Source organism: Lepidochelys kempii, chromosome 24 (genome assembly GCF_965140265.1).
Source record: "Lepidochelys kempii isolate rLepKem1 chromosome 24, rLepKem1.hap2, whole genome shotgun sequence".
Classification (NCBI taxonomy): domain Eukaryota; kingdom Metazoa; phylum Chordata; order Testudines; family Cheloniidae; genus Lepidochelys; species Lepidochelys kempii.
In genome coordinates, this window is record NC_133279.1 from 3313453 (window position 1) to 3330833 (window position 17381).

Sequence of the window (17381 nt, forward strand, 5' to 3'; positions counted from 1 at the left end):
AACTCAGGATCCCTCCTTCCCAGCCATCCGCGACCCAGAGGGGGGAGATAAAGACCCTGTGGCAAAGGGCTGGTGCCCTGCCCCAGCACCGCAGCGTATTCTGAAAGCCCTGCACCGAGCCCAGTCCCCCGGGTCAGACTAAAGCATTTCAGTCCTCACGAGCCTGGACTATCGTGTGCTGCCGGCAGGGGGCTGGAGAGGCTGAGGGGCCCTGTGATGCCCGAGGCCAGTGCAGTGCAGGGACTTGGCTTGACTGATCTGAGCCGGAGGGGAAGATGAAAACCCCACGGGGTTGCCCTTTGCTGCGGAGGGCACAGTGGGATGAGGACAAAGCGAGCGGGGCTGCCAGTCACCTGACCTGGTCCATGCTCCCTCCATCCTGGCAGGCTCTCAGGCCCAGGAAAGCAGGAGGGGGGACTGACCGGACAGTGAAATACACGGGAGCTGGAAAAGCCCCACCAGTCTCCTCTCCCCGCCATGGCCCATCTAGGATCCTGCCCGGGGCTCGGCTCTGCCAGGTCTGCGGTGCTGGGGGCCAGAGTGTGCTCATCCAACCATAATGTTGCCTCCCAGCAGCCCACTTTGACAATGACCCCGGAGCAGAGGGGCTGTATCTGCATATCATTTACAAATGCAGATCAGGCCGGGTTATCAAATAGCAGCATCGCTGGTTTGGATCCCGGGGGGAGGGTTGAAGGCTGGGTTGGGGGCACTTTTAAATTCATGTTCTTCTCTGCCTAACCCCGGCTGTCTGAGGACCCAAGAGTCACTCATAACCCGTCAGCCTCGGCTGCATCAGACCCCGGGACCGGATGTTTGCCACTTCATGGTGGACTGGAGTTATTCTCCCAGCTCAGATCTGATGCGTTTCCCCAGCCAGAGCTGGCTTCCCTCCTGGCTTGATCTACAATCTCAGACGCTCAGGTACTCAGATGCCACAGCTCAGCGTGACGAGGCAGAGCCGCTCGGCTTGGTGCCACCAGAAGATTCACCTGCGTCGTTTCTGCCCATTATTCTGAGTGGTGTTTAGTGGGCTGAGACCATGGCTGGCAGCCAGGACACCTGCATACTTGTCCCAGCTCTGGCAGGTAGTGTGAGCTAATGGTTAGAGCAGAGGACTGGGTGCCAGGACTCCTGGGCTCGATTCCCTGCTTGTGAGCTAGTAATTAGTGCAGGTAATTGTTAGTCAGGATTCCTGACTCCACCCTGCTCTGTAGCTTTACGCGAGTCATTTCCCTTCGCCGTGCCTCGATTTCCCCATCTCTAGGGCGAGCTCTCCCTTCCCACAGAGGATGAAATGTTAGAGCTGGCTGGGACGTTTTTCCACCCACCCCTTGTGTCATTCTGCAGCTCCCAGCAGGCCTTGAAGAGTCACCTCTCCTGGTCTGTTCGTTGCGGTCAGACCCTGGTGGGTTCCTTCTGTGTCAGCCTGACCCATGGTTTGTGATGTGCCACTAAGTGACCAGCAAGCTCAGTTCGGTGCTGACTCGGCTCAGATTTGAAGCCGGGCTGAGCAACCTCAAACCAACCTCCAGCTTGCAAGCTTGAGTCTAACCAGTGTCCTCCTCGCGCTGGCTGGATCCAGACCGTGGAAATGTAGAATAATCATTAATTGTCTTACAGCCGTCCCTAGAGGCCCTGAAAGCCCATTGCGCTAGGTGCTATATGGACACATAGAGACGCTCCCCAGCTCAGAATCCAGACCCACAGCAAAGAAAACAAGCCTGAGGCCCAGAGCTGACCCATGGACAGCCCCTTCCAAGGTTTCCAAATTCCTTTCCATTCCACGTGGGCAGGGAACCAAAACCCCTCAGAACGAACGTTTTCAGGGCAGCGGTGTAAGCCGGTGGCTGGGGGACGAGTCCGGTGTGTGGGCAACACAGACGCGAGGCGCTGCCCGGCCTTGTTTGGGGTGAGGGCGGATGACAGTTCTGCTCAGAACCAGGCAGCGCAGGGCCTCGAAGCTGGGGTCTCACATCCCCAGCCGCCCACTTACAGAGCGTCTCTCAAAACGCCTCCCAATTCCAGGAAACTCCCTGCACCGGGCTTGGCAGGAGGCTGGAAGGGCTCGGAGCAGCCTGCGAGCCGAGCCGGGGGGGCTATAAAGCCAGTGGCAGCGGGCTGACTCTCGGCAATGCACAGGGAAAGTCCCTCCTTGCTCTGGTTTCCAGCCTGAAGGCACCTGTCACTGTTCCACACTTGTTGGCCCAATAAAAAGATCTCCTGTGATCTACCTCAGCCATCAGTTTCCCTCCAGGATCAATACAGCTGCAGGGGTTTCTGTTATTCTAGCCTGCGTGGCTGAGAGACCTTAATAAATAACTGTCCTCTCCTTGCGCTGCTGGAGTGCATTGTGGCTGGAAGCATCCCAGAGCACACGTAGTGGGATTCCTAATCAGCACCGAAATGCAGCCACCTCTGGGAGCCCCACCGCAGCTCAGAGGAGGGGAGCTGAAGGACAAGCTGTTTGGGGCGGGAGGGGCGTCTGGATTTGTACAGCACGCTGCACCCAGGAGTGGGGCTGCTAGAAGGTACTGCAATGCAGACGACAGCCAATGGTAGCTGCCCCGTTTGACCCTGCTGGAGCGACCAAAGGCAGGGTAAGGGCTCAACCCAGATCTGCCCATCACCTCTGCTCTAGGAAGGAGCGAGCTACGGCTACTGCTCTGTCTCTTGCCGAGAGCCCTGGGGCACCAGCTGGGTGGTGAGGGTGGGCCTGCCCCAGGGCATCGATTCCCCGCCGGTGCTCAGAGGAGCAGAGCTGAGTCACCAGCAGCCACCGGCCACACCACCCTGCCAGCCCGGAGCCTCTTCAGCTCCTGAGATGTGGGGGGGAGCCCCATGTGCTGTGACATCCCCTCCTTGGCTTAACCGGCCCGCCCCTCCCTGTCCTGCCCCTTCAGTGCCGCGGGGGCCTAGACGGGCTGAGGTTAGCAGGATGCCAAGACTGGGCAAGAACAACCAGGAGGGTAAATGGGCATCGCGCCGTAGAAACGAGTGGGGCAACAGACCTGCTTCCCAGCCGCTCTGGCTCTGGCCCAGCGGGCACCTCTCTGCGGGCCCTGGCCGTGCCCTGACGAGGACAAGGGGAAGCGGGAACAGAACCCAGACTCCTCCCTGTTGGTGTTTCTCCGAGGGGCCGGGGCTGCATTTGACCAGCAGAGCCAGAGCGAAAGAGACCAGCGCCTTGCTCAGCTTCGGGGGCCAGTGGGGGCTGGCACATTTCACTGCGGCTCCTGGGGTGGGTCCCGTTTTTCTATGATGGTGATTTGCTGGCGGGGGGAAGGAAGCAGCTTTTAGGTGGCATAGGGAAGGGATGGTGTGTCTAACCCAGTCTCCTCCCACCGCCCAGGCAGGGATGTGCGTAGCCAGCCTCTGGGCCATGCACCTGCTCAACTCAGCTGTGAAGAGATGCCGGGGGGCTGCTCTGGGTCTCGCTGCTCCCTCCCGCTCCCCGTGCTTCCTCGCTCTCTGATCCCACTCGCTTCTCCTCCCACCTGCCTCCCTCCCCTTCTCTCACTCTGATCTCTCTTCCTCTTTGATCTCTCTCCTCCTCACCCCCAGCCGGTCCTCTCCTCCCTTCTCTTTCTTTCCTTCCTTCCTTCTCTCCAGAATCTCGTTCCTTCTCTCCTCCCTTCCTTTTTTCTCTGCCTCTCATCCCCTTTCCCCCCTCCAGAAATCCCGTGCCGGGTCTGTCGAAGATCAAAGCACCCCCTGTGCGCTGCACTCCGTGAAATCCCATTGTGTTGACTGCAAGGTCCCAGATCTCCGTCCGGCCTCTTGACGCAGGGCAGAATGGCTGGGGCCTGGCCAAACCCTTCTCGCTCCACATTAAAGAGTGGGGGGGGGCGGAGAGGGCCCTGGGGAGCCCTGATGGGTCACCCCACTGCCCCAGGGATGTGGGAGAGGGCCCGATACATCTCCCTGGTCTCATCTCCATCCTGCTTGCCCTAGCACTGTCTCGCGTGAACACTGTAGTCTCAAATGCACCCATTCCAGCCACCCCGGCACAGTGCCGTTAGCACTCCCCTCCCAGACAGGTGCAGCTGAGCCCCGTGGGTGGCTGGGAGACCTCTCCAGAGCTCACCAGGGCTGGTGAGATGGTTTGAGGGGTGCTTCTGAGCTCGTTCCAGTACCAATCCCTCGTTCCAGTACAAATCTTATCATCCGTAGAGCTCAGAGCGCTTTACGAAGGAGGTCAGTCTTATTGTACAGATGGGGAAATTGAGGCTCAGAAGGGCAGCTGAGTCTCCAATGACCTGGGCTCATTACATGGTTACTAGCCTTATGGAAGCACCTAAAAGGCCATGGTCAGGGCCCCATGGTGCTAGGAACTGTGTGTGCACGTAGTGAGAGACAACCCCCTGCCTCAAAGAGCTTGCAATGGAAATAGAGAAGACAAAAAGGGCAGGGATGGGGAAACTGAGGCACAGAGCCAGGGCGTGACTTACCCAAAGGCTCTGGGACGAGAACAGATTTCATTTGCTTTCAGTTATCCCCTCCCCTTCCATTCCTAACCCAACCTTTCACCGGCAGCAAGCCCCCACCCTGGGTCACAAGACAGACTAGAACCCTGTCCCCTCTGTGCTCCATAGACCAAGACCAAGCGCTTGGCTGCTTGCAGAAGTAGGCTGTTATCCTCTACGTACACCAGCCACTAGAGGGCACAGCCATGGGGCACACAGGGCTCACCTTTATTAGCAAGTCAGAGAACACCCTGGAAGGGTCGTGGGAACTAACAGGACTTTTCAGTATAGCACAAGTACATCTATACATGTGCCAGTCACACCTCCGATTGCAGTGTAGACACACCCTTAGTCCCAGACGAGTTTAACCACAATCATCTGACCACATTAAATGCCACAATCTCTGCACCAAAGCTCCAGTTTTCAAAGCTGCCCAAAGGATTGAGCCACGTGTTTCTCTGCGAAATTAACAGGCATCAGGTGTCCAAAGCCCCTAGCCTGCGTTGAGACCCTCACTGTACCAGCTTCACATTGCATTGATTATCCATGACCCCTCAAGGTCACCTTCTGCTACAACCTGGGTTTGTGGCCGAGATCAGCCTTTCGTTGGTCCTTTCCATGTGCCCAGCCTACCTTAGGTACTTGTACGGGCCCCGTTACCCCAGTATCTGAGCACCTCCCAATCTTCAATGCTTTTACTAGGAACCAGACTGAGACCCGCCAAACTCATTTTACCAAGGCTATTGTGCCGCCATCAGGGGGCGAAGTGGGTTCAGGACAGGAGTTAGCTGCTTTGAATTCTCTGTCTTGTGCTACTCAGGAGGTCAGACTTGATGATCCAAATGGTCTTTTCCGGCCTTGAAATCTACAAACGAAAGGCTTTTGGTCACTGCTGACCTAGACTGAGATTTTAACTGGCAGCCTAGAAGGCGAAAGGCTCTGGATCCCGTCCCTGGTCCCCACAGGCGGGCAGCCGCCTTTTAATCATTCACCTCCTGGAGCTTATTCCATTGCTAGCGATTGCCATGATATGGCAAAGTGGGGGGGCGTGTGTGTGAAGGGAGGGATTGTTCTGACCTTTGGGAACCGATCCGGTCTAAATACTACTGCTAGACAGTGGGACTCTCTGGCACTGGAAGTGGCCGAGGCCAAGAATTTTTTCAAGGTGCAAAAAAAGGCAGATGGACATTTGTATGGCCAACAAGAATATTCAGAGTCATAACTGTGAACTCTGAGAGATGTTTTGGCAGGGATATCGAGCCTCTTGCTTAACGAATCCCTGACTATTAGGGATTAGGATGAGACCCAGTGTGGAGGGGCGGATTATCCCATATCTGCTACCGCAGAGTTTCTTCCACCTTCCTCTGCAGCAGCTGGAAGCAGCCGGTGTCACAGACAGGCTCCTGGGCTCCATGGACCTCAGGCCTGGTCCTGTCCGGCTGCTCCGTCAGTGAGTAGCAGCAAAAATCCTGTCTCTGGACACATCTTCCTTGCACTGAAGGAGGAGAGGCAGCTTGTCCTGTTGGTAAATACGTCTCCCTCCAAGGCTCAGGGGGAATTGACGGCTGGAGGGAATTCAGGATGCAACAGATATATTTTTACTTATACAGTGCAATTTAGGCTTTGTTTGGAAATGGCCCTGGGGAGTGACACGCTGGTCCCCAGCTCGCAGCAGACGCGAGTTCATCTGCGTCGGGTCACAGGATGAGGGACAACTCGGTGCTCAGCATCACCCCGGCGAGATCCTCATCTCTGACGCGCACACACAAATCCACTGCAAAACCCGAACTGAGCAGGGGGGATCACTGTGGCGGGGAGAGAGTCGAGATCTGACACGAGACCCTTGTAGAAGGCGATGGAGGGGCAGCAGGAAAGACTGGGGGGGCTGGAATGCAGAGGGGCCGCAGGTCAGGATGGAGGGGCAATGGCAGAGATTGGGGGGAGCCCAAGACTGGATCCACGGGAGATGCAGCGGGCCAGGCTTGTGGTTGGCTAGCCGAGCTATTCAGGGGGGATTCGAGGTCTGTAGTAGAGAGGGGCTCGGGGTCAGGCCCGAGACGCTGGCAGAGCTGGGCAGGGTCTATGGGTGTGTGTCCGCCCTGGAGAATTAAGTTGACCTACGTTAGGTGGACGTACAGCCACCGCAGTAATGCAATCGCTTGTGTGTGTCCTTGTGTCGGCGGTGCATGTCCTCACCGGGAGCACTTGTGGGATGGCTTCTGAAAGGCAGCACCAGGCGACGGAATCCCTGACTACATCCGCCTCAGCCCCGCGCCTCTCGCGGAGCAGGAGTCACTGGGTTGCCCTAGCAGGCGAGTCACGTCGTCGGCAGCGGCATTGTAGTGTAGACGCTTTCTGAGATGGGTCGACGGAAGCGGCTTTGTCTCAGTCGAGCTCTGTAGCGTAAACCAGGGCTACGAGATGGCGCAGTTACAGGACAGCTCAGGCTCGGTTTGAGGGGCTCTGACGGAGCTGGGGGTGGGGAGCCCAGGGCTGGGGTAGCCGGGGGTGGGAGTGAGAGAGACTGTGGATTGGGATTGAGGGGCATTGGCAGAGCTGGAGAGGGAGTGGGGGAGCTGTGGATGGGATTGAGGGGCATTGAGAGAGCTGGGGAGGGAGTGGGGGAGCTGTGGATGGGATTGAGGGGCATTGAGAGAGCTGGGGAGGGAGTGGGGGAGCTGTGGATGGGATTGAGGGGCATTGAGAGAGCTGGGGAGGGAGTGGGGGAGCTGTGGATTGGGATTGAGGGGCATTGGCAGAGCTGGGGAGGGAGTGGGGGAGCTGTGGATGGGATTGAGGGGCATTGGCAGAGCTGGGGAGGGAGTGGGGGAGCTGTGGATGGGATTGAGGGGCATTGAGAGAGCTGGGGAGGGAGTGGGGGAGCTGTGGATGGGATTGAGGGGCATTGAGAGAGCTGGGGAGGGAGTGGGGGAGCTGTGGATTGGGATTGAGGGGCATTGGCAGAGCTGGGGAGGGAGTGGGGGAGCTGTGGATGGGATTGAGGGGCATTGGCAGAGCTGGGGAGGGAGTGGGGGAGCTGTGGATGGGATTGAGGGGCATTGAGAGAGCTGTTGTGGGGGGACTCAGGGCTGGAATAGCGGGTGGGGGTCTGCGGGTCGGGACTGAGGAGCATCAGCTCCTTCCCTCTCTGGTGCTCGCTACTGGCCTGACCCAAGGCTGGCAGGCCCCAGTTTCCTCCCGGGCTCTCACTGTCCTGGACGCTGAACGCTGCCCTTTTCGCCACCTGGTGCCCAAGGGCTGGAGTGTCTGCAAAGCTTTCACAGCCCACCCTCCCATGGGGGACTGCTTTGTGGGGGAGGGAGGGCTTTGCCTAGGAACTACTTCCTAGAGACCCCCCCCGCCCCGCCCCCGTCACTGTGCAGTGCCTTGGATCAGCCCCTTTGCCAGGGAAAGGCAGCAGCAGGGACTTGGCTTCACCTTCATCTGCAGCTTCTCTCCTCCCTCGCCAAAGCTGGCGTGGGGCAGTGAGGGTAACCAGCTGCCGGGTTGCTCTTTCTCAAAGGGGATGAACAAGGAGTCCTAGACCCTAGCCTCCTGCTCTAACCACTACACCACACTCCTTCCCAGGTCCTGAAAGAGAACCCAGGCATCCAGACATCTAGCTTCCTCCCCTGCTCCCAGCTCTAACCACTAGACCCCAGGGCAGGCCGCTCTCTGGGCAGGGACCCGCTCCAACTTCTGTGTTTGTACAGCTCCGAGCGCCCACGACAGCAGCTCCTGGGCCCTGCAGTAGTAATAATTAAGATATGAGCAGAGAACCCAGCCAGCTGCCAGGACTCTGCCGGGGTAAAGACTCGCTTGTAAAGGCAAGTGTGTGTTCGTACAGCATGAGCGCCGGGAGTCCTGCTCCGTGCCTGGGGCCCGCCACGTCCTAGGATGCCACAGACAATAATCAGAGAGAAGCAGCAAAGAAACTGCTACCTCCTTCATCCGTGCCCCCCACCCAGCTCCACAGCACCCGCTCCCGGCGCGGCCCCTTGCTGCCTTTCAGAACCGCAGCTGTCTCCAGCCAGGCTGCCAAGCTGCCGGAGCCCTGCCAGCTCCTCTTCCTCTGGCGCGGGGCTCGGCTTGCTGGCTGGTGCCAGCTTGATTCACTTCCACGTGCCGCTTTCCCCCAGCCCAGCCCAGCCCGGAGGCCGGGAAACGTTGAGACTCCCCCACCCTGAGCCTCCCTGTCCCACTATCGATGCCCGGTAGCCCCCGGGCTGGCTGTGAATTCGCTGCCACGTGACCGGCTGCTGTTGTGGAAAGATGCGGCTATCGATCTCCCAGGCTGGGCAGCAGGACGCGGGGGGGGGGGGGGGCTGGGAACCTGGTGCCCCAGCTGTGTTTAGGGCCCACAAGGTGGCTGTGGACAGGGGCGGCTGGGCCCAGCCGGGGGAGGAGAGGGAAGGGGCTGGGTTGTGGATGGTGAACGCCAGCCCCAGGCAGAGCTTGAGCAAACCGCACGCTCACACGTACACCGCGTAACACAACCCAGATACACACACACGCGCAGGCTGTCCACAACACACACGCACACACTATACACAGCCTAATACACTCGTCCACATCCGCCTGCACTGTACACAGCATAACACACAACCTAGGTACACGCAGACATACAGGCTCTACACAAGATAACACACTCACTGGCATGTCGATAACACAACCTAGGTGCACGCTCATACACAGGCTGCCCACACACAGTACACACACACAGTACACAGCATAACACACAACTAATGCACACACAGGCTGCCCACAACAGAACACACACGTAGACACACACTGTACCCAGGAGAACACACAACGAGGTACACATCGGCACCCTCACAGGCTGCACGCAGCATAACACATGACCCAGACCCTTGTAATGCCCATGGCAGACACGCATTCACACACGTATACACACCAGACGCACCCCCTCACAGGCGCCTAACGCCCGGGGCAGAACACACAACCTCGACATGCGTTCACACCTGCCTTCACGAGACACCCGCGGAGCCATTCCGTGCACACCGCGCATTGTGGTGCAGCAATCGTGTAACCAGTGTAACCGCGGCACTCCCGGCCCAGACACAGCTTCACGCAGGCTGTGCGCAAACCACCCACACACGCAACACCTGGCCCAGACACAGCTTCACGCGGGCTCTGCGCAAACCACCCACACACGCAACACCCGGCCCAGACACAGCTTCACGCGGGCTGTGCGCAAACCACCCACACACGAAACACCCGGCCCAGACACAGCTTCACGCGGGCTGTGCGCAAACCACCCACACACGCAACACCTGGCCCAGACACAGCTTCACGCGGGCTGTGCGCAAACCACCCACACACGCAACACCCGGCCCAGACACAGCTTCACGTGGGCTGTGCGCAAACCACCCACACACGCGGCACCCGGCCCAGACACAACTTCACGCGGGCTGTGCGCAAACCACCCACACACTCAACACCCGGCCCAGACACAACTTCACGCGGGCTGTGCGCAAACCACCCACACACGCAACACCCGGCCCAGACACAGCTTCACGCGGGCTGTGCGCAAACCACCCACACACGCAACACCCGGCCCAGACACAGCTTCACGCGGGCTGTGCGCAAACCACCCACACACTCAACACCCGGCCCAGACACAACTTCACGCGGGCTGTGCGCAAACCACCCACACACGCAACACCCGGCCCAGACACAGCTTCACGCGGGCTGTGCGCAAACCACCCACACACGCAACACCCGGCCCAGACACAACTTCACGCGGGCTGTGCGCAAACCACCCACACACTCAACACCCGGCCCAGACACAACTTCACGCGGGCTGTGCGCAAACCACCCACACACGCAACACCCGGCCCAGACACAGCTTCACGCGGGCTGTGCGCAAACCACCCACACACGCAACACCCGGCCCAGACACAACTTCACGCGGGCTGTGCGCAAACCACCCACACACGCAACACCCGGCCCAGACACAGCTTCACGCGGGCTGTGCGCAAACCACCCACACACGCAACACCCGGCCCAGACACAGCTTCACGCGGGCTGTGCGCAAACCACCCACACACGCAACACCCGGCCCAGACACAGCTTCACGCGGGCTGTGCGCAAACCACCCACACACGCGGCACCCGGCTTCCAGAGTGCTCAGCACCCAACAGGCTCCTTCCTGCCCTCCCACCCCGGTGCTGACCTCAGTGCTCCAGGGCGATGCTAGGGGGCGCTGTGCTGCAGGGAGCAGTGGGGTGGGGGCTCAGTGGGGGGCGCTCTCCCCTCTGGCTCTGTGCTGACCCCAGGGCAATGCTAGGGGGCACTGTGCTGCAGGGAGCAGTGGGGTGGGGGCTCAGTGGGGGGCGCTCTCCCCTCTGGCTCTGTGCTGACCCCAGGGCGATGCTAGGGGGCACTGTGCTGCAGGGAGCAGTGGGGTGGGGGCTCAGTAGGGGGCACGCTCCCCTCTGGCTCTGTGCTGACCCCAGGGCGATGCTAGGGGGCGCTGTGCTGCAGGGAGCAGTGGGGTGGGGGCTCAGTAGGGGGCGCGCTCCCCTCTGGCTCTGTGCTGACCCCAGGGCGGTACTAGGGGGCGCTGTGCTGCAGGGAGCAGTGAGGTGTGGGCTCAGTAGGGGGCGCTCTCCCCTCTGATTCCCCAGTCCCCACCCCAACATTACTGGTGGGAGAAACTGGTCCCTGTGCTCAGTGCCGTGTGGGGTCCCTCCCTCCCCGGGGCACTAATGCTCATCCTCTCTCCCTTCCCAGTTGTCCAGACCCGGTTCAGCGAGGAGCCAGAGGACCAGACTGTGGTGGCCGGGCAGAGGCTTGTCCTGTCCTGCGTGGTGCTGAACTACTCTGGGATCGTGCAATGGACCAAAGACGGCCTGGCGCTGGGCATGGGGCAGGGGCTGAAAGGTACAGACACTCCGGCCGGGGCAGGGAGGGTAGGCGCCCAACCTGCGGGTCAAGGAGTCGGGGTGATCCATCGCTTCCCTGTCCCTTCCCTGTCGTAGTCTTCTCGGTGGCGATGGGGCTGGAGTCACAAGGCACGAGCAGCAACGTGACTGATCTACCCACTGCCCTTCTCCCTGGGCAGACCCAATTGCTGGCTCTCCTGGCGTTAATGTCAATGGACTAAATGGGCCCTGAGAGTCCAAGGTGTTAACAGGGCCCTGTCACTGTCCGGGGAACACCCAGGGCCGCTCCAACAGATTCAGATGCCAGCTCCGGTGATTCCCAAGCCCGCTGGCGTCCTGTCTCCCAGTGCCAATCGGAGTGGGGGGGGAGCGTGTGTCTCTTGCTGGCAGCCCACTCCTTTCCCCTCTGTGCTTATCCAGGTTTCATTCATTCGCTGCCCAACGTCTCCACCCTCTCGCACTCATCCCTCCCGCCTGCCCGGCCCTTCGCTCAGTCTTTCTTTCATGCCCCCCGCCCACCATGCACACGCTGGGGGGAGCAGAGCGCCGTTACCTGGGACGACATTGCTGAATGAGATGGAGAGAGGGGAAGAGGCTGGCTGGCATCTAACCCGTGGAAAGCGTCAGAATGAAGGGCAGAATGAAATCATAACTCCGTTGATTCCCATAGAGTAACACCCGAGATTCATTTGGCCCATTCTCTTCCTACACTCTGAATTCTCTTCCGCGCTCCAGGGTTTTTATTAGGTCTAGAGGAGCCGCCTCTTTTTAATCACAGGACAGACTTAGCTGGTGGAACTGACTGCCACAAGATACTAATGGGTGGTAGAGCTTAGCATGGTTCGGGGTTTATGCAGATAATAAGACAAGCTGTCCAGAAGCTACTGGCTACCTGGTATTAGGAACGAATTAACCTGTCCTGTGGCAGGTTATTCCAGAATTATTAACAGTCCCTAGCTCTTATTAGTTGTAGATCTCAACGCACTTTACAAAGGAGCCTAGTGTTATTTTCCCCATTGTACAGAGGGGGAAACTGAGGCATAGAGAAGGGAAGTGACTTGTCCAAGGTTACACAGCAGACCGATGGCAGAACTGGGACTGGAACACAGATCTCTTGAGTCCCCATCCAGTGTTCTAGCCACGAAGCCACACTGCCTCCCGTTATGGGGGTTCTTACACTTTCCTCTGAAGCAGCAGTTGGAAACAAGATACCGGGCTAGATGGGCCCCTGGTCTGACCCAGCATTTCTTATGCTCCTGTGTCTTTCTGATGAGATGGAAAACTGCGGTCTCCACCACTCATGCTCGTTTAAGATCCCATAGCACCTTTTCTATGAACCATAACCTTGTCCTCCTGGCCCCATTCCACCTCTGGCAGTGACGTTCTAGATCCCACTGTGGTTTCAGTTCCTCCCTTGCTGTCCAATATTGTTGTGCAGTGTTGCTGTTAAGCAACTGCCATGCCCCACCCCAGATGCAGTTGCATTTCAGTGCTTGGTGAATGAGTCCCATGAAGCATTGCTATGTGGCTGTTAAACAGCTGCCATGCACCACCCCAGAGGTGGCCGCATTTCAGCACTGGGTGAGCAATCCCTGTGCAGTGTTGCTGAGTGGCTGTTAAACAGCTGCCATGCACCACCCCAGAGGTGGCTGCAGCTATTCCTGACGGAGCTTGTATGTCATCGTTCACATCTGCAAAGGGGTTTGGGATCCCAGGGAATCGTCCCTTAACCTGTCTCTAGTGCCTCCTACTGGTGCCATGTCCCTTCCTGTCACCTCCCTGCCTGTCTCTTTCTGCAGCCTGGCCACGCTACCGGATCATCGGCACGGCAGACTCCGGACAATACAACCTGGAGATCACCGACGCCGAGCTCTCGGATGACGCCTTGTACGAGTGCCAGGCCACAGAAGCCGCACTGCGCTCCCGGCGGGCCAAGCTCACTGTCCTGAGTAAGAGGCCGCCCGCTCCCCCGGCCCTTCTTATGCAGGGCTCCCCCAGCCCCTCTCCCTGTGTCAGGGCTGTGCCCGGGATTGGACTAGGTGCTCTGCTCTGTCTCTTGTTGGGTTGGTGCAAAGCGGCTCGCCAGGGTGAATCTGGGTTGGTTCTGCGACTGGAGACCTGCAGGGAACAGCGAGAGTGACCCAGAGCTGGGGGCGCTCTCCCCTTTGAGTCCATGCAGAGGCACGTGTCCCCGAGTGAACCCTCCACCCTGCTCCCCGCAGCACAGCGCCCCCTAGTGCCAGGCTGGGACACTGGGGTCAGAACTGCTCTAGAGGGGAGAGTGCCCCCTACTGAGTCCCCACCCCATCCCTGCAGCACAGCGCCCCCTAGTGCCAGGCTGGGACACTGGGGTCAGCACTGCTCTAGAGGGGAGAGCGCCCCCTACTGAGTCCCCACCCCATCCCTGCAGCACAGCGCCCCCTAGTGCCAGGCTGGGACACTGGGGTCAGGACTGACGCAGAGAGGAGTGCGCCATCTAACCCTCCTCCTGTCCACTGGGGACACCCACTCAACTGACCCAACCCATGGCCGCTTCTCTAGAGGAGACCTGGGCCTGACACTAGCATGTCTGCCAGCAGCTGTTCCCTCTTGGGTACCCCAACTGTGGGAGGGGATCCCGTTTTCCAGCCTGCCCCAGAGCCTGGGCGGGGCATGGCCTCTGCCAGGTGGCCCTGATCTCCCTGAGCGCTTTCGCCGCCTTCGAAACCCCTTCGCTCAAAAATGAAGTGCAGAGAACTTGGTGGCGGCCGCCGGCTCCGCGGGCCGTCGGGAATGCCGCTCCCGCAGCCGCCTCCCCCCACCCTCGCGGGTCCTGGATGTGCCGCTCCCTTTAATGCCTTCATCTATATGCGCGCCGTGACTGAGTTACTGCAGCTGTGGGTGCCGTAACTTTGATTTCCCTGACTTTTGTGCCTTGTAAAAAGCCGCAATCGAAATATTGCATGAATGGGATTTGGGGCCGATGGATTTTTTCCTCCCCTTCTCTTGCACTGAAATTCTTATTCAAATGCCGGGAGATAAAATTAAAGGGAAGGCGCGAGGGGGATGCTGCTGGATTACTGAACGGGCAGCTGAAACTGCAGATTTCCGCCCGGTCACTCGGGTTCTGGGGCGGGTGGGCTGGGGCCTGGGAGCAGTTAGAAAGGCTCGTGTGAGGGCCTGTTAGGGGGGTTAAGAGAGGGGGAGGGATGGTTTGGGCAGGGTCTGAAGGATTCGGGGCTGTTTGGAGCTTTGCGTGCTACCCCACACATGCATCTTCCTAGCGCCATGCGCCGGGCGCTGCAGGAGATGGCCGCGCTCCCTTCCATGACGCTGTTAATGCAGGTGAGGGTTTCGGGGGACCGCGCGGGGGTGAGGCCAGGCCGCGCAGGGAGGTGGAGAGCCAGAGGGAATCGTAGGGTTTGTCAGTGTCCAGCAGCCTGCATTAGAGTCAGCCCAGCCCAGCCCATCTCTCTTCTGCCACTGGGGCACTTCGCCAGTGGGGCGTCAGGCTAGCAGCCAGCTCTCGGCACCACCGAAGCCCGGCTCCGAGAGGGACCGAGCGGGGATGCTGCACGAGGGGGCCGGGCAGAACTGACAGTGGTGGGGGCATGCTCGGGGCCCACGGCTGGGGCAGGCTGGGAGAATGGGACACGGGCTGAGATCAGCAGGTGCTGGCGGGGGGATCCTCCCTCCCCTTGCCCACCCCATGGGAGGGCTCTGAAGCCCTGTGGGTTGGATGCCTGTACGGTCAGCGGCACGGGGGGCTGGAGTTGGATACACTGGGGTTCTGGAGAGACAACAAGCGACCTCGGCCCTTCAGCAATGCTGCCAGGGAATCTCCTCTCTGCCAACTCTAGAGGCTGAGGGAGCTTGAGATAAACCCGCTAAGGCCCTGCTTGTGCCCCCTACCTGGGCAGGGCTAGGTGACAGGATGACCGTCCAGACTGGTGCTGTCACCGCCAGGGCAAAAGCAGCCTGTAAGCAAAAGCACAGGAGCCAGGGGCCAGGGTCTCAAACCAGGGTCCCGAGCGAGTTGGCTGGGGACAGGGATGCCCTGGGTCTATGTGAGGAGCAGAAGCAGAAACTGCACAAGCTTGTTCCATCCTTTTCCGCTCTTCCCTTCCTCCCCGGCAGGCCCTGCGCGCCCTCCTCTAGACCCCCATTATGCATTCGCATAACTGCAGAGAACCCCCCTGGGGCAATTTGAAACCAATGGGGCCTTTCCAACACATCCATCTGGGCTCCCTCTCTGCGAGCGTGTCAGAAAAATCCCATCCTACCTGCAAACAGCCAACCCCCCGCCCTGCCAGCCGCAGGTCCCGGAACTTTTATAGCGCACTCCGGGGTCGGCACCTGCAGGCAAACAGAGAAGAAAGCCATAAGCTGTCACTGTCGCGACTGACGGCTCGCATCCACCCCACCCGCAATCCTGCCTGCTTCGTGGGTAACGGCGGAAGATTGGGAGCAAAGATCTTTTTTTGGTGGCCCAGTTTCCTTCTCTTAAGGTTTTGTTCTTAACTCCAAACAAGGCCTGCTTCTTCTTTTATTTTTATTTTTAAATTAAGCCCTAATAAATCAGTAATGGGGCTTTAGAAATCAATCACAAAGTGGCTTTGTACAAAGAAAAGCAACTTCCCCAGCTCAGTTTCCCGGCTGACAATCAGCTGTCAAAGCCTGACTTCACTTACACAGAGCCCGCAAACAGGCCTGTGTCTTTTTTCGTGCTGCTAATCAGTTTCTCTTTATTAGAGCATCATCAATTTTTCAGTGTCATGCGGCCTGGATTCATTAAGACGTGCGGTGGTTGAAAGAGCCACCAAAAACCTCCGCTCGCTGTGGAGTACAACTTGGTAGGGCTTTTTTTAAAGCCCCTTTCCCTGCTGTAAGAGCTGCAGGTCCAAGACAGAGCTCCTGAGCAGATTACATAAAGCTCTCATTAAAACACCGATCTCTCTGCATATTTCATCTAACGGAATAGCACATGTAACCACCTTTAGATAGCATCTCTGGCTAGGCTTCCTGTCGTGTCTCTGTGTCTGTCACAGAGGGCCGAAAACAGGGGCGAGTGCTGATCAGGGATTTTTCGGCAAAACGTTTTTTTGCTGGCTTCAGCAAGACTGAAATGGCTGGCGGGGAAGGTCTGGTTTCAACAAATGTCCCGACTTGAAAAGCCGTTTAGGAATCGTCATCATTTTTCAAAGGCAAAGTTTTGATGTCTCAGTTCAGCACGACTTTCTGGTTCAAAATGTCCCTTCATTTGTACTAAGGAGAAAAGAAGCAAAGGGTTGAAACTGAAATGACATATGAGGCGTCGTGATTGACCCAAAACAATTTATTTTTTCGGTTCACAAAAAATTTCAAAATTTTACCTTTGATCCCCAATTTGAGCATGGAAAAATGTTTTAAATCTTGAAAATACACATGGGATTGGCAGTTCTCTCTCCCCTCCCTGCCTTAATATCGGGGTGTGACCCGCACTGCCCCATCCGAATGGAGAGTGGTTCATTTCCTGGGGTCAAACGCCCGAGTTGGAGCTTTCTCAAATGGGGCCAGATCGATTGAGGCCAGTTTGTGCGGGTTTTCAGGTTATATTAAAAGGATGGTCGGAGCTCGGGATGGTGTGAGCTGGTCACCGTAACGGGGTTGAATGAATCCCTCCCCCAGCATTATCTGCCCAGTCAGCCAGGTGCATTATGGGAGCGTTCAGAAGCACCAGCTGTTGACCAGGGCTGAAGTCAGAGTACTGGGCTGATGGACTAGTGGTCTGGTCTGGTGCAGATGCTGGGGTGGATGGACCAATGGTCTAGTCCAGTGCTGATGCTGGGGTGGATGGCTCAGTGGTCTGGTCCGGGGCAGCAGGAAGGGGAGACGCTGGGGTGGATGGCTCAATGGTCTGATCCGGGGCAGCAGCAAGGGGAGATGCTGGGGTGGATGGCTCAGTGGTCTGGTCCGGGGCAGCAGTAAGTGGGATGCTGGGGTGGATGGCTCAATGGTCTGGTCCAGGGCAGCAGTAAGTGGGATGCTG

The 17381-nt window shown here is 58.5% G+C and overlaps 1 protein-coding gene across 1 annotated transcript in view; it reads left to right on the forward strand.

Moving 5' to 3' along the window:
• Nucleotides 1-17381, forward strand: part of KIRREL1 (kirre like nephrin family adhesion molecule 1) — an 84780-nt gene that overhangs the window by 52769 nt on the left and 14630 nt on the right. Inside the window, exons 2-3 of the mRNA XM_073322703.1 lie at nt 11223-11372; nt 13174-13323. Of these exons, the coding sequence (XP_073178804.1) occupies nt 11223-11372; nt 13174-13323 (300 nt within the window). The remainder of the gene's footprint in view (nt 1-11222; nt 11373-13173; nt 13324-17381) is intronic.